Genomic DNA, 25412 nt, shown 5'->3' with positions numbered 1-25412 from the left:
AACTAAATACACTGAGTAACTATGAGTCAGCTAACCTTTGATTAAGACCCATTCTTTTTTATTCTTGTTTTTCATTACTGAATATTTATGAATAAATATTTGTCTTTGTCACCCTTTATTCATTATATGCATTGGATTAGCCACCCACTGTATTCGTTACAGTCCTAATGGGAACCATAAAAATATACTGTGTTATAGATGGTAGCTATAAAAATATACCATGTTATAGATGGTAGCTATAAAAGTATACCTTGTTATAGATGGTAGCTATAAAAGTATACCTTGTTATAGATGGTAGCTATAAAAATATACCATGTTATAGACGGTAGCTATAAAAGTATACCTTGTTATAGATGGTAGCTATAAAAATATACTGTGTTATAGATGGTAGCTATAAAAGTATACCTTGTTATAGATGGTAGCTATAAAAATATACCATGTTATAGACGGTAGCTATAAAAGTATACCTTGTTATAGATGGTAGCTATAAAAATATACTGTGTTATAGATGGTAGCTATAAAAGTATACCTTGTTATAGATGGTAGCTATAAAAATATACTGTGTTATAGATGGTAGCTATAAAAGTGTACCATGTTATAGATGGTAGCTATAAAAGTATACCTTGTTATAGATGGTAGCTATAAAAATATACCATGTTATAGATGGTAACTATAAAAGTATACCTTGTTATAGATGGTAGCTATAAAAATATACTGTGTTATAGATGGTAGCTATAAAAATATACTGTGTTATAGATGGTAGCTATAAAAATATACCATGTTATAGACGGTAGCTATAAAAGTATACCTTGTTATAGATGGTAGCTATAAAAATATACTGTGTTATAGATGGTAGCTATAAAAGTATACCTTGTTATAGATGGTAGCTATAAAAATATACTGTGTTATAGATGGTAGCTATAAAAGTGTACCATGTTATAGATGGTAGCTATAAAAGTATACCTTGTTATAGATGGTAGCTATAAAAATATACCATGTTATAGATGGTAACTATAAAAGTATACCTTGTTATAGATGGTAGCTATAAAAATATACTGTGTTATAGATGGTAGCTATAAAAGTATACTGTGTTATAGATGGTAGCTATAAAAGTATACTGTGTTATAGATGGTAGCTATAAAAATATACCGTGTTATAGATGGTAGCTATAAAAGTGTACCATGTTATAGATGGTAGCTATAAAAGTATACCGTGTTGTAGATGGTAGCTATAAAAGTATGCTGTTTTGTAGACGAGAGCCATACACATATGCTGTGTTATTAATGGGAACCATACAGGTATTTGGTGTTTTAGATGGAAGCCATAAAAGTATATGGTGTTATAGACAGAAGCCATAAAAGTATACCATGCTATAGATGGAAGCCATATAAGTATACTGTGTTATAGAATTGAGCCATAGAAGTATATGGTATTATAGATGGAAGCCATACAATTATATGGTGTTACAGATGGCAGCCATAAAATTATGCTGTGTTGTAGATTGAAGCCATAAAAGTATATGGTGTTATAGATGGGAGCCATAAAAGTATGCTGTGTTGTAGATGGAATCCATAAAAGTATACTGTGTTGTAGATGGAAGCCATAAAAGTATGCTGTGTTGTAGATGAGAGCAATAAAAGTATAACGTGTTATAGATGGAAGCCATAAAATGATGCTGTGTTGTAGATTGAAGCCATAAAAGTATATGGTGTTATAGATTGAAGCCATAAAGGTATAACGTGTTATAGATGGAAGTCATAAAAGTATACTATGTTGTAGATGGAAGCCATAAATGTATACCGTGTTGTAGATGGAAGCCACAAAAGTATTCCGTGTTGTAGATGGAAGCCATACAATTATATGGTGTTATAGATGGAAGCCATAAAAGTATACCATGTTGTAGATGGAATCCATAAAAGTATACCGTGTTGTAGATGGAAGCCATAAACATATACTGTGTTATAGATGGAAGCCATAAAAGTATATAGTGTTATACTGAATGGAAAAACATATCATTATGGACATTCACTTGAAGTCATCTTATGTCTGGTTGGCACAAACAAAATGGTACCAGTGTGATATCTAATATGACTACCGTGGCAGGACTACCATGGCAGCCATCTTGAAAATCTTATTTGCTGCTCCTCCTGAATGGAAATGCATATTGGAATAGGTCTTTCATTTGAAGACTTTCTGTCTATATGGGTTTGAGTCTCAGGCTCGGCTAACATGAGAAAGCTTGCCAGTAGCTTCTTGTGGGTTGCTGGCTCTTCCTGGGATTTTCCATGATTCTTCCTCCACCAGTTATACTGGCCACCGTGTATAGCCTTTCTTGTGCTGAAAAATGGCATTAAACCATACAACAACAACAACAACAATTGAAGACTTTTTACAGTATCCATATGGTTCCAACTGCAAATGGTGCTGATCTGACCTCCAGTATGACTGCTACAGTGGCCATTTTGAAAATCTTCTAACTACAACTGTACTTATCATAGATGGATTTTTATATTGACATGATGTTTAAACCAAAAGTCTGATTGTGATATGTAGCTGGACTTGTATGATAATTGTATCGCTCTAACATTCTGTTTGGCCACCATGGCAGCTATTTTGACATTCTTTATATTGCAACTCTTCTTTAAGTTTTCACCACAGGACCTCTTATGATGTTTATTTGATTCGTACTTAAAAGGTGCTCATCTGACGTATAATATAGCCATCATAATGTCAGTTTTGTTCTTGCTACTCCTAGATGGGCAGTTATATCAACATGAGTACTACTGTATTCATAATTATTGTGATTACCACTTTATTAGCTATATTATAATATACAATACCACTGTATTAGCTACATTATTATGAAGAGTACTGGGGTATTAGCTATATTATTACATAGAATGCCACTTTATTAGCTGCATTATAAAGTAGAGTACCACTGTATTAGCTACATTATTATGTATAGTACCAGTGTATTAGCTTCATTAATATGAAAAGTACCACTGTACTGGCTACATTATTATGAGGAGTACTATTAGCTACATTATTATGTAGAATACAACTTTATTAGCTACATTATTATAAATAGTACCACTGTATTAGCTACATTATTATAAATAGCACCATTGTATTAGCTACATTATTATAAATAGTACCACTGTATTAGCTACATTATTATGTAGAATATCACTTTATTAGCTACATTATTATAAATAGTACCACTGTATTAGCTACATTATTATAAATAGTACCACTGTATTAGCTACATTATTATAAATAGAACCACTGTATTAGCTACATTATTATAAATAGTACCACTGTATTAGCTACATTATTATGTAGAATGTCACTTTATTAGCTACATTATTATAAATAGTACCACTGTATTAGCTACATTATTATAAATAGTACCACTGTATTAGCTACATTATTATAAATAACACCACTGTATTAGCTACATTATTATAAATAGTACCACTGTATTAGCTACATTATTATGTAGAATATCACTTTATTAGCTGCATTATTATAAATAGTACCAGTGTATTGGCTGCATTATTATGTATTGTACCAGTGTATTGGCTACATTATTATGAGGAGTACTATTAGCTACATTATTATATAAAATACCACTTTATTAGCTACATTAACATAAATAGTACCACTGTATTAGCTTCATTAATATGAAAAGTACCAGTGTACTGGCTACATTATTATGAGGAGTACTATTAGCTACATTATTATATAAAATACCACTTTATTAGCTACATTAATATAAATAGTACCACTGTATTAGCTTCATTAATATGAAAAGTACCAATGTATTAGCTACATTATTATGTATAGTACCAGTGTATTGGCTACATTATTATGTATAGTACCGTTGTATTGGCTACATTATTATGAGGAGTACTATTAGCTACATTATTATATAAAATACCACTTTATTAGCTACATTAATATAAATAGTACCACTGTATTAGCTTCATTAATATGAAAAGTACCACTGTATTAGCTACATTATTATGAGGAGTACTATTAGCTACATTATTATATAAAATACCACTTTATTAGCTACATTAATATAAATAGTACCACTGTATTAGCTACATTATTATGAAGATTACTGTTAACTACATTATTATATAGAGTACCACTAGCAACATTATTATAAATAGTACCACTGTATTAGCTACATTATTATGTAGAGTACCACTGTATTAGCTACAATATTATGAAGAGCACTATTAGCTACATTATTATGTAGAGTTCCACTAGCTACATTATTATGAAGAGTACCACTGTATTAGCTACATTATTATGAGGAGTACTGTTAGCTACATTATTATGTAGAGTTCCACTAGCAACATTAAGAAGAGTACCACTGTATTATCTACATTTTTATGAAGAGTACCACTGTATTAGTTACATTATTATGTAAAGTACCACTGTATTAGCTACGTTATTATGAGGAGTACTATTAGCCACATTATTATGAGGTGTGCTGCTAGCTGCATTATTATGAGGAGTACCACCATATTAGCTTCATTATTATGTAGAGTACCACTGTATTAGCTTCATTATAATGAGGTGTGATGTTACTATATTATTATGAAGACTACCACTGTATTAGCTACATTATAATGAAGAGTACCACTGTATTAGCTTCTTTATTTTGAGGTATGCTGTTAGCTACATTATTATGAGTAGTACCACTGTACTGGCTACATTATTATGAGTAGTACTATTAGCTACAGTATTATGAGGATTACTATTAGCTACATTATTATGGAGTACTATTAGCTACATTATTATGGAGTGCTGTTAGCTACATTATTATGAGTACTGTTAACTACACTATTATGAGTACTATTACTTACATTATTATGGAATACTGTTACAATATTATGAGGAGTACCACTGTATCAGCTTCATTATCATGAGGATTACTGTTAATTACATTATTATGAGTACCACTGTATTAGCTTCATTATTATGAGGAGTACCACTTTATTAGCTTCGTTATTATCAGGTATACTATTAGCTTGATTATTATCAGGTGTACTGTTAGCTACATTATTATGTAGAGGATTACTGTATTAGCTCCATTATTTAATCAATGTCTTCATTTATGGAATTTCAGCAAGCACCTGGACGACTATGGTTTGCAAGATATGTCAATAGTCAGGTAAATCTGCACAGCACTTTACTTATGAGAATGATTTAAGACTGATTTAAAACTAGTATAGTTGAAACATGGTCTTATAATATGGCACATAAAGCCAAAATTCCATATCTTAACATGTACATGCATGGTGTCTAAAACGGTAATATAGTTATGCCCTGATAAATGAGGAAGGGAGATAGAGTTCCATCCTCCATATGTGCTTATATGTCCATTTGTCCATCTATCCAGTAATCCATTACATGTTGGTTAAATTCTGCCTTTAGAGCAGTTTTTTCAAACACTAGGCCCAAGAGTCATATAGTAAATTAAAAATAGGACATTGTGACCTGAATTTCACTCTTGGCTTCAGCTAAGTTTTTGTGTTTAGGTCAGTTTCTCTGAAACTGTAAGCCCATGTGTCACGCAACTTTGTGTGCATATTCATCCTGGTGAGTGTGATGCTATTCTACAGAAAGTTGATCACTGTGACCTACATGTAATGCTTAAGTACCTTTATTCATATTTTGCATTGAGGTGTCTTTTCAGACTGAGAATTGATTAAACAGAAACACATGAAAAAGAACATGTAGAGATGGGGGTGACATTGTTGCTTGAGTACATATTCAAATTTTTCAGTACAATAGGAATCTTACTCTGATATCATGACATTCCACTTGGTGTAAAACAGCTTAGATAAATTTTTACATCGGGGACAAATACATTTGTATTCTGTTTCAGATTTGAAGACGTTACTAGTAGTTTTGTATTTTTGCTCAATATTGTGGTGGTAAAACCATCATAACTATCTTCACCTCAAATTTAAAAATAAAAAATATTATAAACTTAATTCTAGTACAATTTATTTGACTGAAGGAGATTTAATCAACTTTTGAGGATTTGCTTTGGTCTTCAGATTGGTAATTTTTATTAATTGGACACAATACGGAATAATGCAGATAAAATAATAATTCAGATCATCTCTCTTTCTCTTCCATCATCATCGATCATGATCATCTTATTTATTATTTTTTTTCTTTTTCATCTTCTGCAGCTTCTTCCTTGTTGTTGTTGTAGGGTTTAACACCATTTTTCAGCACAGGATAGGCTATGCTAGGCAGCCAGTATAAATGGTGGATGAAGAACCTGGGAAAATCCCAGAAAAAAACACTGACCCACAAGAAGCAAGGTTTCTCACATAACCATATTGACTGAATCTGATAATCGAACCCACACAGACAGAGGTGAGATGACAGTGATCCATAACAGTGAGTGCTTTAGACCACTCGGCCACCTGCTTCTTCTTTGTAAAATAATTTATGTCACAAGTCTACTTCACAAAAAGTATGTTTGCTTTGAATGCCAGAACTCAAGGAGAAGGCAAAACAGCATTTGTCACTTGGATATTGCTCACGCTGCCGTCTAAATCAGTTTTCATCTTCATCTTTTTAAACAATTTAATTAGTATTGTTTTGTTGATAATGGATTCTGTCCTCAGCATATTTAATTTGATCTACAACCTCTGTAACTTTCAAATGTTTTGAGTTTATTAAGAATCAACCCCAGTACACAGGTCTAGACATTCCTGGACTTGGTTTCTGGTCTGCAACAGAACTGTATTAGTTCTGTGTTGTCCATAAACTTGTCAATAAAGGATTTTTTCCTTCCTAAATACATTATTGTGGATCAGTGTACCATGGCTTGTGTACGGTTAATGCAGACTTATTGCTTATCCACTGTGTTACTGTGATGTTATTGTCTTGGCAGTTTCCGTTAGAATAACAAGCCTATCAGTCAGGGATTATTTGGCTTCTGTTTAATTCTGACATGGAAAATAACCACCAAGACTTATGAACTGATGAGTTTTATTTACTGCCATACTCTGTAAAATAAGACCAAATATTTAACAAATTGATTACTGGTTGTCCAATTTTATTATCATCCTGTGGAAATCCCATTTCATTTGCTAATTACATTACTTGAAAGTTATAGATGTGGCAGATTTTCATAGTATAGCTGTCTCATCTCTCATCTATTTCTTCCAATTAATTGAATACTGTCTCTAGTAATGAAGGGAATTTTAGGGAGAGATCTCTTGGGTGTATGTGTGTGATTTGGATTTTTAACATAGCTTTAACAATTTTTCAGTCATATCACTACGATGTCTGCAGTGTGGCAGTTTATAGGGATTCCTAGCACTGGGGCATCATGTCACAGACATGTAGCATGATGTCCCACCCAGTCAGATTATCCTGACACCAGGCCGATCAGTTCTAACACTAATCTCTTAATGCTGAACACCAAGCAAGGCAGCTGTTAGTACCAGTTTTATGAGTCTTTGGTATGACTCAGCCAGGGTTCCAACATCCAAGGCAGACACTCTAATCACTAGGCCACCTGAGCTGTCATCTCTCTAGTAATGGTCATCCTGATGCTTGCATGCATATAGGAATCATGCGGATTTTTCAAGTTTGTGTTGATGACCATTTATAGAAAGTCCAACCACAGGGTCATTGATTTGGCTTTTCTGGGCCCAGGTTCAGATATTTCTACCATCACTACCAACAAGAACACCCTCACCCCCAAAGATTAGACTCAATATCTTATCCACACATATCGGGAAAATTATTTTATCAACCACAACATGAATTATTTTGAAGCAAAAATACCTGATAATATCAAAATAAGTGTATGGTTTGAGCAATGCGGTATGTACATTAGGACTTCAGGTGAATGAAGAAACTTTATACTGTGAACTTGTTAACTTGAAGGGTAACCCTTACAGTAAGATGGTAATTTATGTAGCATGTGAGATTATATACCCCTGTGGTAAGATAAGGTAATTTATGTAGCATGTGAGATTATATACCCTGTGGTAAGATAAGGTAATTTATATAGCATGTGAGATTATATACCCCAGTGGTAAGATAAGGTAATTTATGTAGCATGTGAGATTATATACCCCTGTGGTAAGATATGGTAATTTATGTAGCATGTGAGTTTATGTACCCCTGTGGTAAGATAAGGTAATTTATGTAGCATGTGAGTTTATATACCCCTAGGGTAAGTTAAGGTAATTTATGTAGCATGTGAGTTTATATACCTCTAGGGTAAGATAAGGTAATTTATGTAGCATGTGAGTTTATATACCCCTAGGGTAAGATAAGGTAATTTATGTAGCATGTGAGTTTATATACCTCTAGGGTAAGATAAGGTAATTTATGTAGCATGTGAGTTTATATACCCCTAGGGTAAGATAAGGTAATTTATGTAGCATGTGAGTTTATATACCCCTAGGGTACAATAAGGTAATGTATATAGCATGTGAGTTTATATACCCCTAGGGTACAATAAGGTAATGTATATAGCATGTGAGTTTATATACCCCTAGTGTAAGATAAGGTAATGTATATAGCATGTGAGTTTATATACCCTAGGGTAAGATAAGGTAATTTATGTAGCATGTGAGTTTATATACCCCTAGTGTAAGATAAGGTAATGTATATAGCATGTGAGTTTATATACCCCTAGGGTAAGATAAGGTAATTTATGTAGCATGTGAGTTTATATACCCTAGGGTAAGATAACGTAATTTATGTAGCATGTGAGTTTATATACCCCTAGTGTAAGATAAGGTAATGTATATAGCATGTGAGATTAGCAACCCCTAGGGTAAGTTAAGGTAATTATGTAGCATGAGTTTATATACCCCTAGGGCAAGATAATGTAGATATGTAGCATGTGAGCTGTGTGACTTTTTCTACCCCGACAGTAAAAGAAGGTAATTTATGTTGTATGTGAGTTTATTTACTAATGGGGTAAGATATGTTCAGGATGGATTTTATCTGACCCATAATATTTGCATCTGTTTGTCAGTCATTCCATGTTTTCATCCATCCATCTGTCATGCTTTTCTTATACATTTGTAACTTTAACAACCATTTGAGATTCAGGCATGAAACTTAGTATACTTACAAATCATGAATAGAAGGTATTTCACATTGGGGTCCTACCTTGATGGTCAAAATCAAATCTTAATATTTTAAGTCTTTTGTAACTTTTTCTTATCCACTGTCTAACCTTCTAGTCATTTTAGGTTATAGAATGAAATTCTTGATACATTCAGTCCTAACACTAACCTCTTAATGCTGAGCGCCAGGCAAGGCAACTGTTAGTACCATTTTTGTAAGTCTTTGGTATGACTCTTCCAGGGATCGAACCCATGACCTCCTGCATCCGAGGTGGATGCTCTAACCACTAGGCCACCGGAGCAATTAGTTTGGAGTTTAATGATTATGATAAACTAAACATATTTGTTTTTCTTTAAAACTTGCTGTGGAACTTGTAATGGATGGCAGATTTAAAGAAACATCTTTGAATATTGAGGAAGTGTGGGGCAACATCAACCAGTGCACGTTTAACCGATTTGCCTGTTTTGTAGAACTGAATTCATGAATATTATAAACTGAGGTTTATCACTTGATAATACTGAATGCACTAAATTTTAAATTATCCTGATTACAGAGGGTTCACACAAGAAAGGTGGAGGAGTCAATATTTTTTCGCTTAGTGCAGTATTTTGCCATTGTTCTGTTTGAGTGCAATGAAGCAGAGGATTTCTCCCCAGCCAAATCCTTGATGAACATGTGCTTCACCTTCTACTATGAAAGTAAGTATGGTTGTGTTTTCTTTGTATTTAGTTTATTTCATTTTATACTGAGTAATGGCTGAGTAATGCACAACATAGTGTAAAAAGTAATTCAAGATAACATAATTTCCTTGTTATAGGCATACAGAGTAATGTACAGCAGAGTGTAAAAAGTAATTCAAGATAACATAATTTCCTTGTTATAGGCATACAGAGTAATGTACAGCAGAGTGTAAAAAGTAATTCAAGATAACATAATTTCCTTGTAATAGGCTTGCTGAATAATGTATAACAGCATGTAAAAAGTAATTAAATATAACATATTTTCATTTTAATAAGCATGCTAAATAATGTACAACAGTGTAAAAAGTAATTCAAGATAAATTCCCTTGTAATAGACATGCTGAGTAATGGCTGAATAATGTATAACAGCATGTAAAACATAATTAAAGATAACAAATTTTCATTGTAATAGGCATGCTCAATAATGTACAAGTAATACAAGATAACATAAATTCCTTAGCATGTAAAAAGTAATTAAATGTAACATATTTTCATTTTAATAGGCATGCTAAATAATGTACAACAGTGTAAAAAGTAATTCAAGATAATTCCCTTGTAATAGACATGCTGAGTAATGGCTGAATAATGTACAACAAAGTGTAAAAAGTAATTCAAAGATAACATAATTTCCTTGTAAAAGGCATGCTGAATAATGTATAACATGTAAAAAGTAATTAAATATAATGCCTTTGTAATAGACATGCTGAGTAATGGCTGAGTAATGTACAACAAAGTGTAAAAAGTAATTCAAGATAATTCCCTGGTAATAGACATGCTGAGTAATGGCTGAATAATGTATAACAGCATGTAAAATGTAATTAAAGATAACAAATTTTCATTTTAATAGGCATGCTAAATAATGTACAACAGAGTGTAAAAAGTAATTCAAGATAACATAATTTCCTTGTAATAGGCTTGCTGAATAATGTATAACAGCATGTAAAAAGTAATTAAATTTAACATATTTTCATTTTAATAGGCATGCTAATAAATAATGTACAACAGTGTAAAAAGTAATTCAAGATAATTCCCTTGTAATAGACATGCTGAGTAATGGCTGAGTAATGTACAACAGAGTGTAAAAAGTAATTCAAGATAACATAAATTCCTTAGCATATAAAAAGTAATTAAATGTAACATATTTTCATTTTAATAGGCATGCTGAATAATGTATAACATGTAAAAAGTAATTAAAGGTAATACCCTTGTAATAGACATGCTGAGTAATGGCTGAGTAATGTATAACACAGTGTAAAAAGTAATTCAAGATAACATAATTTCCTTGTTATAGGCATACTGAATAATGTATAAGATGTAAAAAGTAATTCAAAATAATTCCCTTGTAATAGACATGCTGAGTAATGACTGAGTAATGTACAACAAAGTGTAAAAAGTAATTCAAGATAACATAATTTCCTTGTTATAGGGCATACAGAGAAATGTACAACAGAGTGTAAAAGGTAATTCAAGATAACATAATTTCATTGTTATAGGCATAGAGAGTAATGTACAACAAAGTATAAAAAGTAATTCAAGATAACATAATTTCCTTGTTATAGGCATACAGAGTACAACAGAGTGTAAAAATGATCTCAATATAATTACCATGATTCCCTTGTAACAGGCACAGAGAAGGCATCGTCTACTGAGGCAGTCTCACTGTCTACTTTTTAAACATGTGCGAGTGGTCTGTGAAGGCAAGTGCTTTTGACAGCTCAACCAGTTGAGTTCCCTCAAAAGAAAGAGATTCAAATTGCAATGCTCAAATATTTAATATGCACCCTGCTGAATACCAACCATGTCAGCATGAAGTTTCAATCGTAATTATAACGCATGTCAAATAATTTGTATACTTGCGCTTCATGTCCTCCTTATCAGTGGTCACTTGTAAGTCAAATACTGATTAGATAATTGTTCAGTCAGTATGGAAAGGAGAACACACAACATAATGGGGAATACTCAGAACTTGAATAGGAGAAATTTGAATAAAAGAAGCAACATTTCTCAGATTGTTTTAATGTAGCCTTCAGTGGTCATTGTGTGAGACTCCAGGTGGTCCAAAGTGGTCTAAGTGGTCCATAGTGCTCATGTTTAGACATCACTCACACATCTCGTCTGTCAGCATGAGTGAGTTTTGGCTTGGTCAGCGTGGGTGTGTGAGAAAGCTTGTCAGTTGCTTCATGTAGGTCAGCTGTTCTTCCTGTGTTCTTTCTCCACCGAAAATGTAATGGCCACCTATTATAGCCTATCATGTGCTGAAAAATTGTTAAACACCACAAAAGCAGAACAAACCATGGACATTTTCTGTTCAGGCTACTGATTTTGTTGAAACACAGTGAGATGATAATGCATGTTGATTCTGTGCCTCGAATGTCACTAAAATTAATACACTGCTGTTTTGGTTTGAGTTTTGTAAAAGAAAATTTTTATAAACAACAGCATTTACATTATTCATTACTTACCTTTACCTTAACATCTGGAAAGACACAAATAAAATACTTTTGTCTCTGTCTGTATATTTTGTGTATTTAATTGATAAATTTTCCTGAATATTTTGTGCTGAAAGTTGATATCTTAAGTGTTGAAAATTAAAATCTTCATTGTAATGATTGTGTATCATTGCACTCTGCAAATACAGTACTATTCAGAAGTTGTACAGGTGTGCAAACTAGATTGCATTATATCCTTGCCTGCCAATAAAGTACACTTGCATAATACTGTTTCAGAATTCTTTCACAAATAAATTTATCTTGTTGTTTACCACCTACGAGTCTCTTCATCACACATTGGTGTTTTAATAAACTTTTAATAAAGATCATGACAAACATTAGGCAGACCAGGAATTTCCAAGGGGAAAACCAATGTCCTGAACTTAGATCCAAATAAAAATGTTTACAGTAACTGATATTAGTCAGTTAGGCCGAAATTCCTACACTCAGTTATGGACCAAGGTCAATTGCACAATACAAATTAAATATACATAACAGTTCCCATTGCTAGTAAGTCTCACTGGAAACTTGTCTGCCAGTATGACATAGGTTCTAATATTGTTATTGTTTCATAATGTAAAGATTGTCTTTGACAGCAGAACGCATCACAGAAATAATAATCATCTATTCATATTATAGAAGGATATATGCAGATACACTGAATTTTTTTCTAATCGCTGTTTATGGTCCTCAGAATTAGTCAGTTGTCTACTGGTAAATGCCAAATTAAATTATGACTGTGATTTGCTTCATATTCAGTTTTGAAAATGTGTTTCTCTTGCTCAGATTAAGTATTAAAAGAATGATGTTGTTGAAGTATGTAGCTAGCTGTTCTATTACTGTCAATCATGCTCACTTTCTCCTCATACCTTTCCTTATGTTTCTGACTCTCACTTAGTTCCCAGATAGCCAAGGAGTTTAAAGTGTCCACCTTTACCGATTATTGCCATCTCACCTCAGTTCAAGTGGGTTTGAATCTTGGGCTCGGCCAATTTGGGTATGTTAGAAAACTTGCCGATAGTTTAATGTGGGTCAGTGGTTCTTATAGGGGTTTTCCCAGGTTCTTCTTCCACCATTTATACTGGCTGTTGTGTATAGCCCATCATGTGCTGAGAAATGGTGTGAAACCCATCACAACAAAAATTACTGTCTCTCACTCTATCACCATATATCTCTGTCTACCTTCGTACCTATTTACTTTATCAACAAACAAAGCTAATGTGATCTAAGATCAACACTTTTTGCCTGCTCTTTCAGATCAGCGTGGGAAGACGAGATATAAAACCTTTCTTTACAGCTGTTTGAAGGAACAGTCTATCTGGCAGTCCCTCCGTTTCTGGAATGCAGCTTTCTTTGATGCTGTACAGACTGAGAGAGCCAGGCAACCAGTCTGTACAAGGTAAGAAACATCAAAAAGATTAACTCTGGTCTTCTTCCATGTTTTCGTAATTAACTCTTCTCTCTACTTCTTGCTCATCGAACCATGCTTTCAGAGTTCTTCAAGATGCAGGTTATGCTAGAATGTTGAAATAGATTTTATTTTATTTAAATGGCACTTAAGTGATCGGGGAAAAAATATTTGTCACAACTTGTTTGATAAAATGTACAAATTACCTGGATGTACTGAAAATACAGGGCATTGATATTTTGTGTGCCTCCACTGCATTCACCAGGGCTAATTTGATTTGGTCATAACCATCCATTCCATGTGTCTGTCCATATGTCTGTTCATCCCAAGACGTGTATTAGCAGGAATATCACATACATCTTAACAGAGAGAAATTAAATTTGGATATCATATTTTATATGTATATCACCCAGTTAGATTGTCAAGTCATTATAGCAATTTTGATTACGCCTGCCATAAAGTGGAGCATACATACTGTTATGATGTCTGTCCATTCAGTTGTCTATTACCAGTTTAGTTTATTAACAGTAATTTGAGTTGTCCAGCATCCACAATTACTACTCTATTCGAATGGCTTGCACTTGAGACAAGGAAGAAAGGGTCAGAGGTCAAGGTCAGTGTGAACAAAAGAAAAATGGTTTCTGCACAATAACCCAAGTTGCCCATCATCTGCAGTTATCAAACATTGTGCATGGCTTGAACTTGTTATTTTTGGCATCAAAAAGTCACACAAAAAAGAAAAATTATTTATGCAAAATAACTTGAGTTGTCCAGTTTCTAGAGTTACCAAATGTTGTGGGTGGATTGCACTAAATGTAAGAAAGAACCACACTGTTTATAGTGACTGAAAATATTAAAATGGCTTCTGCACAATACCTGGGCCAAACATTGTGGATGACTTGGATTTGGGGTATGTTATTTGAGCATAACTTTAGTTGTCCAAAATCAACAATTAACAAACGTGGATGGCTTGAACAAAGTGTTAGAAAGAACCCTGTTGAGTTTGGTGTCTGAAAGAATACAAATATTTTCTACACTTACATAACAAGATGGCTTGTATTTGGATAAGGAAAAGCTCTGTTGAATTTGTAATCAAAAGTTTAAGATCATCTTGACTGAAGGAAGAAAATTGGTTGTGGATTACTTGTGCATTTGGTTAAAAGAAGCCTAATGATTTTGTGATAAGGTCAAAATCACTAACAAAGAATTGAAGAAGAAAAAAAAATTGTATAAATTATTTTAGTTCTGGACCATGTACCTTAACCAGAGTTTGTGGAGAGCTTTTGATTTGGAGGTCAAAAGTTCAAAGGCCAAGGTCAATTTGACTTTTATTGTTTTCAGTAACAATTTTTTTCTTCTAATTAAATAACTCAATTTATGATGAAATATTGAAAATTAATAATCACAGATGCTAAATGGTGGTAACACTGTATGAATAGAATACAGATTAAGAGGTCAGCCATTGGTGCATACAAATTAACAAAAATACTTTCTAAATAAAGAACTCAGTATATGATGAAATATTGATCAGTGAGGTTTTGCTAAGTGAAATTAGTGTTTTAATTTGTCTTTTGATAGGCTTTCAATATAATCATAATAAATGTGACATGCTCTCATCTACTCAGGTGTGAAAATAGTCGGGAGACTGTCATGGCTGTACCGTTGATTGCTTCTTTGAAAACCTAATTAAATGCCAAATGGCTAAGCTGGCTATATTTTAACAACTTTTGAAAAACTAATGGTTCTTAAACCAAATGACAAAGACTAATTAACGAGTTTCTTGTCTCCAGTCAATTATAGTACTTTGTTGATGCCAATATCACATTAACACTCAGGCGTATTTATTATTAATGATTCCTCTTTGCGTTTGACTAATCAGAGGATTGTTCAGCATATTTTACACTGATACGTTTGCAATGTGTGAAGAAGTGGTGACATTCAAAGCTGCTGTCTTAAGGATATCACTACAGCAACCATATTGTTTTTGGTTTGTTTTTGGTGTTATGGTTAATTCTAGATGTAAAGCTTCAGTTCATTGGCTTTTGCTTATGATGGATACACATTTGATACTGAGAGAAAGGAACTTAAAAGTTTGCTGATGTAGTAGATTTTTAAAACTCTATGTCAACATCATTTAAATTAAAAGTCTGTCCCCTATATACTATTTTTTATTTGACTTATAAGATCCAGCAACTGTTAATACTATTTATGTAGATTATTTATGTAGGACAAAGAAGGGTACAATTTTCATGTGTAAACAAAAGTTGCAAGTAATGTCCACTGCCATTTTACCAAGAATTATGCTGCTTGTTATCTCATGCCAGTGCTTTTGTTGTGGTCATTGTTTCTGGAGCCCATTGCTCATGAGTTGCAACTCCAGAGAGGTGTGTTGTATAGAGGTTGAGCATATCCCAGTGATGTGCTGTTTATCATACTTGCATTTACCTACATGGGCTAACCGTCCAGATGGTGTTTTAGGGATTTTAGACTAGGTGTTTTGTGGCCCTAATGGGGTGCTGTGTGAATGCCTCAAAATAAACAATGTTGTACATTGAGAATAACTTCCAAGCTTGGATAGAAAATGCCTAAATTTCATATTTTAGTGGATGAAACATTTGTTCTTCTATAAAGCATTTATTACACACCAGACAAAAAATAACTGATACATTTACATTGTCATATCACACACACACACATACAGCTGGCACACACACCATATCACAACAACAAATAAATAAAACAATACGCAGTTTCTGTTTTAAAATCTATTTGAGTTTGGCATTAATTTGTTATAGGCTTTATTGGTTATTTCATTGCTGCTGTTTGAACTTTGCAGAGATATTGTTTGATTTTTCCTACATCCGCCACAATGCATGATGATGTTGCTTTGTTGATGTCATGTGTATTATTCTGTAATGATCAGTGTCAGTAGGGTGTTTGTAGTATCTCTGAAATGTATGAAAGCTTTCCCATGCTGCTGAGCTTCACATAGTCAATCTCTGTCAATCAGGAGCTCTGAAATTTAGTCTGCTCATTTTGCAGCTCATCTTTCCCAGAATCATAGCTGTGTTTTGACATTTGTCAGGAAAAATGAATCACACATCCTTGATACAAGCTTTCATATTCTAAGTAAAATAATGCTTAGATATGACATATATGTACGGAGTAAATTCCAACTCTAGGGAAACATTGCTGCTATCATATACTAATGATTGTTCTTAAATAAAGATGGATTAAATATTTCTGTTTAGCGCAGTGGCACAGTGGTTAACATGCTAGACTCATAGCTGAAAGGGTTAGGGTTCAAACCCTACTATCAGACCAGCCTGGGTCAGCTACTGTGTTATGTTCTGGGCAAGGCACTTTACTCCATTGCCTCGGCACTAAATAACCAAACTGTTTTGCTGTGCCATAAGATTTAAATATTTTCATTCAAGGTAACTAAATGTAATAACTTTTGTTTTTTGTCAGCATCCATCGCAATTTCCCAGACTTCAAATGAATTGGGTTGTTCCACCTTGAATACGTTATGTATGCAAATTAACGAGATGGACTTTCCAATTAGAGTGCCCAACGGAATAGCAAGCACAAAATCACGTTTGTTATTTTCAGTCCTCAGACAGCCATTACCATTTAATCGCCTCTATGACAATTAACCGTATAAACTGTGCAGGGATTATAGGGAACATTTAGCATGAATCTAAGCATATTGTGATTGTGAATTGTGGCTAAAGGTCTTGCACATAGATCACAGTGCCACAAAAGGTTTCTTTCTGTCCTTTCTCTAATTAATATATACAGGAAATCCTGTTTTTATAAACATGACAGGATTGGACGTTTTTGAATAAAATGTCATATTTTCGTGTGCCATGTGATCTGGCAGGAATGTTCTTTGCCAACTTCTTCTGCACATTTTGGAACATTTAGGTCTCTTTCTTTTTTTGTTCGTAAGATTTACTTGAAATCATGTTCATATAAAATGATGGTATTGGAATTAAAGTTCATATTTTTCATGTGTTGCGTTCTGATGTGGCAGGAATGCTTGTTGCCAATTTCTTCTTAGCATTTGAGACATTTTAGACTTCTGCTTTTAGGCCAGACATTGTTCACATGTTTAGGGAAAAGCCACCTGAGGGAGACAATGAAATATTTTTATTATATATTTTAAACATTTTTAAACGTTTTGAATTTGTTATTTATGAAAACCTTGCCACCACTATTGAGTGATAACAACTTGAATAAGACAGATGAAATTTGGTATGTATATTATTATGCATGTATAGAGGACCTGATTATGTTCATGCAATGTCAGCAATATTTACAATATTCTAAATTTGTAGAAACGTTTTTAGACTTAGACTTTTTGGTATGTTGTTGAGGTACATATCTGTTGTACTAAAATTAAGTTTTATACTTAAATTGACTTTAAGGTTTTCTTTCTCAAACATTTTTCTCTATGTTTACAACAATGTCACTTACCTGTCTGCATGGGTTTGAGTCCCAGGCTCAGCCAGTGTAGGTATGAGAGAAAGCTTGTCAGTAGGTTCCTGTGAATCAGTGGTTTTTATTGAGGTTTTGCCTATTGTGTGCTGAAAATGGCATCAAACCCACAACATATCATACAAATTAGATACAGTAAATGTTCTAAAATCATCCAGATATGTAAAGTATTCAGGAATAATATTTGCTATGAACGCAAATTGTGGATTATCAGTTTATTTTACTTAATTAAACTGTCATGCGTTTATGGAGTGCATTTCTTTTAGTGGTACAGTCAAACCTGTCCTAACAATCACTTTTATGTAACATATACCTAGTCAGTGATATTTGTAAGGGAATTTATGACATTACTGTAAACTATACACTGCAAGGAAATTGAAACTGATAGATGATTGACAAATTTGATACAGTTGTGATTCATACAGTTATGGGCTCTTGTTGACTTTAGTACATTGTTTTACAGAGCTGTGAAATGTGATGGCCAAGGAAAAGGGTAGACCAGTATCTATATTTCACAATTCTAAAAAGCAGTTTATTGAGCGAAACAAAAGCCAGTAATATTTTTATTACTTTCAGTGTATGATTAAATAAAGAATGCAGTACATTGTCTTGCTTGTGATCACTTGTAGCTTATTCAGCCAGTCAGAATTCAAAATAATTTTTTAACAGTAATAAAAATGAATTATTGTTGTTACTGTTACCACTTTCTAATTTCCTTGCTCCTCAGATCCCAGAGTCAGCTAGTATAGCGTTTCTTGAAAAAGTTAATCATTTAACTTCGGATTTGACCAAAATATGGCTGTTGCAATAGCAGGATATGTAATATAAGCCTCAGACTTACATAAGCCGAGAATAATTTCTGGGATTGTTCTGATATTGAGCTGATTGCCAATACTTAGATGTGTGACATGAGTTGATAATAATTGCTGGGATTGTACTGATGTAAAACTGATTGCCAATACTTTGTATTGGCTGGTGAATGCTGAGTGGGATGGATTGAATATTTGGAGTCATTGCTGGTTTAATTTCCAGCAGCTGATGCAGAGATGTAGACAGCTACTTCAATTTGTATTTCCATTAATGTGATAACCTTTGAATGCCAGTATGTTAAATGTTTCTTGCTTGCATTGATTGTGTATTTCAACTCCTTCTGTTTTGTATGTAGGATAAGACAATACTTGGGATTCAGTGGGCGACATACCTCATCGAGCTGGCTTATTTAATCCCCACCCACTTATCTCTCGAGTTTTTGGCAAATATCTGGGTTCATTCCAGCCTGAATATTACAGACCATGACAAGAAGACAAGATTATCATGTTAACATTACAGTCCAAAACCCTGAATTTACAGATTTTGGAAACACTCAGGAATTCATCTAATATTTTATAGATAACATGAAAACCATGCACAAAATATTTAATGTTGAAACCATGATACCAGTCCAGTACTATTTATACATCATAACTTTATGATTGGCAAAAATCGAATCACATGTCCTGTATCAGCATATTATTTGGTTTGCAAATAGCAATCCCAAATTTTAGACTGGAAAACTCCATATCACCCAAAAGAATGTTAAACCATGAACATTGGCATATCATGAGCTTAAAAGTATATTATTTTGTATTGTACTATTCTGTCTCTGGTGAGTAGTAGAAATTTTATTAGCTAATATTGTACTATTCTGTCTCTGGTGAGTAGTAGAAATTTTATTAGGTAATATTGTGCTATTCTGTCTCTGGTGAGTAGTAGAAATTTTATTAGGTAATATTGTGCTATTCTGTCTCTGGTGAATAGTAGAACTTTTATTAGGTAATATGAAAATCAACATCGGCACCACTTGTTATGAAATTCTCTGGCAAATGTAGTTTTCTTTGTTGGAAAGAAATCATGAGTTTTATCATGTACTCATCTTCACACATCCAGTCATCATCACCCATCCACTATCATCACACATCCAGTCATCTTCCACTCATCATCACACATTCACTCATCACATATCCACTCATCATCACACATCCAATCATCTTCCACTCATCTTCACACATTCACTCATCTTCCACTCATCATCACACATCCACTCATCACATATCCACTCATCATCACATACCCACTCATCACATATCCACTCACTTTCACACATCCACTCACTTTCACACATCCACTCATCTTGAGACATCCACTCATCACCACACAGCCACTCACAATCATCATCACACATCCACTCATCTTCCACTCATCATCACACATCCACTCATCACATATCCACTCATCACATATCCACTCATCACATATCCACTCATCATCACACATCCACTCACTTTCACACATCCACTCATCTTGAGACATCCACTCATCACCACACAGCCACTCACAATCATCATCACACATCCACTCGTCTTCCACTCATCATCACACATCCACTCCCCTTCCACTCATCATCACACATCCACTCCCCTTCCACTCATCATCACAAAGCCACTCATCCTCCACTTACCATATTTTCTGGCCTATAAGTTGATACTTTTTGACTTGAAAGTTAGAGGTCTACATCTTATGCTCCAAATTGACTTGTATATAGATTATGTCGTTGAAACTGCAACGACTTATATATGGATTATGTCGTTGAAACTGCAACGACTTGTATATGGATTATGTCGTTGAAACTGCAACGACTTGTATATGGATTATGTCGTTGAAACTGCAACGACTTGTATATGGATTATGTCGTTGAAACTGCAACGACTTATATATGGATTATGTCGTTGAAACTGCAACGACTTGTATATGGATTATGTCGTTGAAACTGCAACTACTTGTATATGGATTATGGTACCCGGTATGCTATTATAATTGCTCTATGGTTGTCATAATCAAAAACAGGTCACATAGAAGTACCAATTCTTGTTCAGTTACTATCTCAATAAATTGTTATAAACTAATATGACTGTGTTTATATTTATAAGTATTGTCATTATTTAGTTTGCATTCTGCGTGTATTTTCTTATTTCTCAAACATGAAATAAAAGAAAACAATTACTGGTAAAAAATTCACAGGGCCACATAGCACACTTATGGTTTATAATCTGTAGTGTACTGTACTAATTTAAAGCATATTGTTTGTTCCTTAAAAAAATTATATGCAATAATTTTGTTTCATTTATCCTTTTTAACCATCTCTCAATATTCCTGATCACATTTTAGTAACTGGTCCATTTATATTTGATTTTCCAGTATACTGTTGGACAACGCGAGCGATTACCAGTATAGCTTTTTCATTGATATAATTGATCCTACAAAGGGATGTAATCCATATTAACTCGAGTGTTCTGTGATTATTTATAAAATACTGTAGATTATGGTTTCTACTGAATCCCCCAAATCATATGTTTATGATTGTATTTGACAAAGTTTCTCAAATAAATATGGTTTAAATTAAACTAAAATCGGATATATAGATGGACTACTCATATATCATCAATTATCCATTTTTAGTTTTGCATTTCATGTAAAGCAAATTGTAATGTCAACACATCACCTATATTCATTCTTAACCAGCTGTTGTTTTGGTGTCTCTCTTTGAATATACCGGTAGTTGATAGATTGGTCTTTGGTTTCCAACAACAATCAATGCCAGTTGCCGCAGTTGTTTAAACCCTGATATTGGCTTTGGTTACCGATACTAGCTACAGTATTGCTGGTACCCCATTGTTCTTTATCATTAATCTGCATAAATTATGCTACCTGTTTTTAATATCAAGTGGATTAAGAACCACAGGAAATGATGCCCACTCCTTTCTCTGGATGTAAATAACGTATTTAGCCATGGGCATTGTTTTCATTGCTATAGTACTGGCACATTTTAATGAGTGAGGTATGTTTTGATCAATCTTTTCAGTCATAATAATTCATATAAAGATCCCCATACAAATCATACAACTTATCTCACAATGTCTCCTGTACAAATCATACAACTTGTCTCACAATGCCTCCCGTACAAATCATACAACTTGTCTCACAATGCCTCCCGTCAAATCACACAAGTCTTACACAGCAGCTTTTAAGATGGAAGTTGTAAAGTTTGCATAAGAGAAAAGGTGGGAATATGACTGCTCATAGGAAATATGGTGTAAATTAAAAATGTGTCCAGGATTGACATAAAGCTAAGCACTGCAAACAAAACAGCAAAGAAAGCAAATTGTGGCTGCAAAGGAAGATGGAATAATATTGAGGATAAATTAGAAGAATATGTCTTGACACAACATGCTGCACGTCGTGGAATGAACTCTGTTGAACTTAGATTCAAGGCAAAGGAATCCGCAACTAAGTTAGGAATTGAAAGTTTCAGTACAAGTACGTCATGGTGTTTTAGGTTTATACAAAGAAGGGCCTTAGTTTAAGACAACACACTAATATGGCACAGAAACTACCAGTAGACTTTCTCGAAAAATTGAACAATTTCTGTGAGTACGTCCAAGACAAGATTAAGACTGAGAATTTGGAAATGACTAACGTGATAAACATGGATGAAGTGCTGTTAACATTCAACATTCCAGTGAACAGAACAGTTGAGATTAAAGGAACTAACAGTGTTACTATTAGGACAACAGGTCATGAGAAGTCAAACTTCACTGTAGTTTTCTCATGTTCTATTGATGGCGGAAAGTTGCCACCAATGTTGATTTTTAAAAGAAAAACAATGCCAAAGGAGAAATTTCCCAGTGGAATAATGATTGAAGTAAATCCAACAGGATGGATGGACAATAACATGACGGGGAAGTGGTTAGATAGATGTTTCGCACATTGAGTTGGTGGATTTTTCCTCACTAAGAAGTCTCTTCTCATGGATTCTTTGCATGCACACATCAGTGCCAAGACAAAAGTGAACATTAAAACCTAGAAGACATTGTTAGGCATCATCCCAGGTGGTATGACAAAGTTATTACAACTATTAGACATTTCTTTTAATTGCTGTTTCAAAGCTGAGCTTTGAATGTTGTGGTAACATTGGATGACGGCAGGTGAGCACAGCTTCACAAACACGGGACATATGCGGAGCGCTACATCATCCCATACTGCACATTGGGTTATGGATGCATGGGACAGGGTTCTTGAATCAGCTGTTGTGAATGGCTTGGCTAAAGCAGAAATTTTCAGCAGGATAGAGAAGCCTGATGAGGATGATGAGATGGAGACAGACGATAATGAGAACATTTCCAATGATCTGAGCCTTGAGATAACCGCCATTTTTCATTCTGATATGGAAGACGAAGACTTCGAGGGATTTTTAGATATTGGAGATGATTAAGTGAACTCTTAATCATTATTTTCTTAATTAGAATGTGGAACATTTCTGCTACAGGTAATAAAATGAATTACACCATCATTGCGCTTTCAGTTATATTTGACATGTTAAATAATATGTATTATAAAACTGTTCATTTGTGTAAATTTGATACTGCATTTCACAGATATGTTAAAGTATAATAAAAAGTATTTTTAATTATTTTTTCTTTTGTAACTTTTCTGTTTTGTCTCATTTTCCTATTGTTAGCCTCACTGAGTTTATATCACCTGTTGAATCTTGCACTCAAGACTGGTTTCAACTGGGATAATCAGGTTAAAGCTTTAGACCTTTAATTAACATGTACATAGCATGCAAAGCCACTCATCATCACACATCCACTCATCTTCCACTCATCATCACACATCCACTCAATCATCACAATATTCATATTTTCATTTCCTTAAAAAATTATTATCCACTTTGAACACTGCGCTTGTGTCATCAGCAAAATGATGATGTTAATTAGTTGTGTGCTTTTAGATATCCTTGTGTGCATATATCTCAGCATTATCTAACAAGTGTTTACTCTAGGCCACTGTTCAAGGAAAGGTGCTAGTTACCTGTCAGTGCATTTCAAACTTGGTAAAAATCTGGTATCCTTTTTAATGGCAAGGTGCTGGTCAACTGTCAGGGCATTGTAAACTTGTTAAAAATCTGGTACCTTTTTAACGGCATGGTGCCAGTCAACTGTCAAGGCATTGTAAACTTGGTAAAAATCTGGTTCCCTTTTTAACGGCAAGGTGCTGGTAAACTGCCAGGGCATTGTAAACTACGTGAAGTCTAGCTGGTACCCTTGCTTAGCTCAGTGTGCTGGTTACCTTTCTGGGTTTTCAAACTTGGTAAAGTCTGACACCCTTCATTATGGCAAGGCATTTCAAGTTTGGTAGTCTGGTGCCCTTGGTCAGGGCAGGGCAGGTTACTGGTTGCTTGTCAAGGCATTCAAGCTTGGTAACTGATACCAAGTTGATGCCCAAAATGCATATGTAAAATGTTACCAGATGGAATTATTAAACCCATGGAGATGGCGGTTCTCATATTCTTTTGTTAATTTTTTTGACAAAACCACAACTATCTCCATTAAGAAGACATGGATGAGGCATTATGGGATGATCTATATCATAGATGGGGCTTCATGGAGACCTTTCCTTTATAATCCATTCAGCTAAGGGATTTTTGTCCAGTCTAAAACAGTTTTAGTGATAAATTTATCTTTAGGTCAATCTGGCAATAAAAAAGCGAAGAAACTTTGTGCATATGTGAAGAAAATATTGCTCTGTTTCATATTATACTTTAAAATTGTTGCAATTTTTGTTTGAATTTTCTAAATTGAAGGCATGGGGGCAAGAGATTAAGGCATGATGGCAAGCACCAGTCTGGCATGTAAGGCATGGTGGCAGCTGACAGGCACCTGTCAAGCAAATGAGGCATTGTCATATCTTGGCAAGCACCTGTCTGGCATGGTGGTGCTACCATGCCATGGTGGCCATGTGAAGGTCCTGCAAAACCAAAATAATCCTTTTCACCGATGAGCTAGTAGAATGATGTATGAACTGTTATATAAATGGGGAGCAATAAGTAATTTATATTGTCCATTACTGTCCCATGACTGGCCATAGATTTAAGTTTTCTGAAAATTGTTGCTGTTTAAACAACTATGCCCCGCACATTGGTTTTTTGGACAAATGTATATGCATGGTCATGTTAAAAAAAATTCTGCTAAAAAATTGAGAGAAATTAGTCAAAATGTATTTTAAAATGCCCATTTCCTTGGATCTATGCAAATCACAGAAGTG

The 25412-nt window shown here is 34.0% G+C and overlaps 1 protein-coding gene across 1 annotated transcript in view; it reads left to right on the top strand.

Moving 5' to 3' along the window:
* Positions 1–25412, top strand: part of LOC149782694 (uncharacterized) — a 114853-nt gene that overhangs the window by 72115 nt on the left and 17326 nt on the right. Inside the window, exons 4-6 of the mRNA XM_089934185.1 lie at positions 5144–5188; positions 9689–9833; positions 13622–13763. Of these exons, the coding sequence (XP_089790311.1) occupies positions 5144–5188; positions 9689–9833; positions 13622–13763 (332 nt within the window). The remainder of the gene's footprint in view (positions 1–5143; positions 5189–9688; positions 9834–13621; positions 13764–25412) is intronic.

This window comes from Sinohyriopsis cumingii, chromosome 15 (genome assembly GCF_028554795.1).
Source record: "Sinohyriopsis cumingii isolate HCF-2022 chromosome 15, ASM2855479v2, whole genome shotgun sequence".
In the NCBI taxonomy this organism is placed as follows: domain Eukaryota; kingdom Metazoa; phylum Mollusca; class Bivalvia; order Unionida; family Unionidae; genus Sinohyriopsis; species Sinohyriopsis cumingii.
This window is presented reverse-complemented; position numbering and strand designations above follow the sequence as displayed.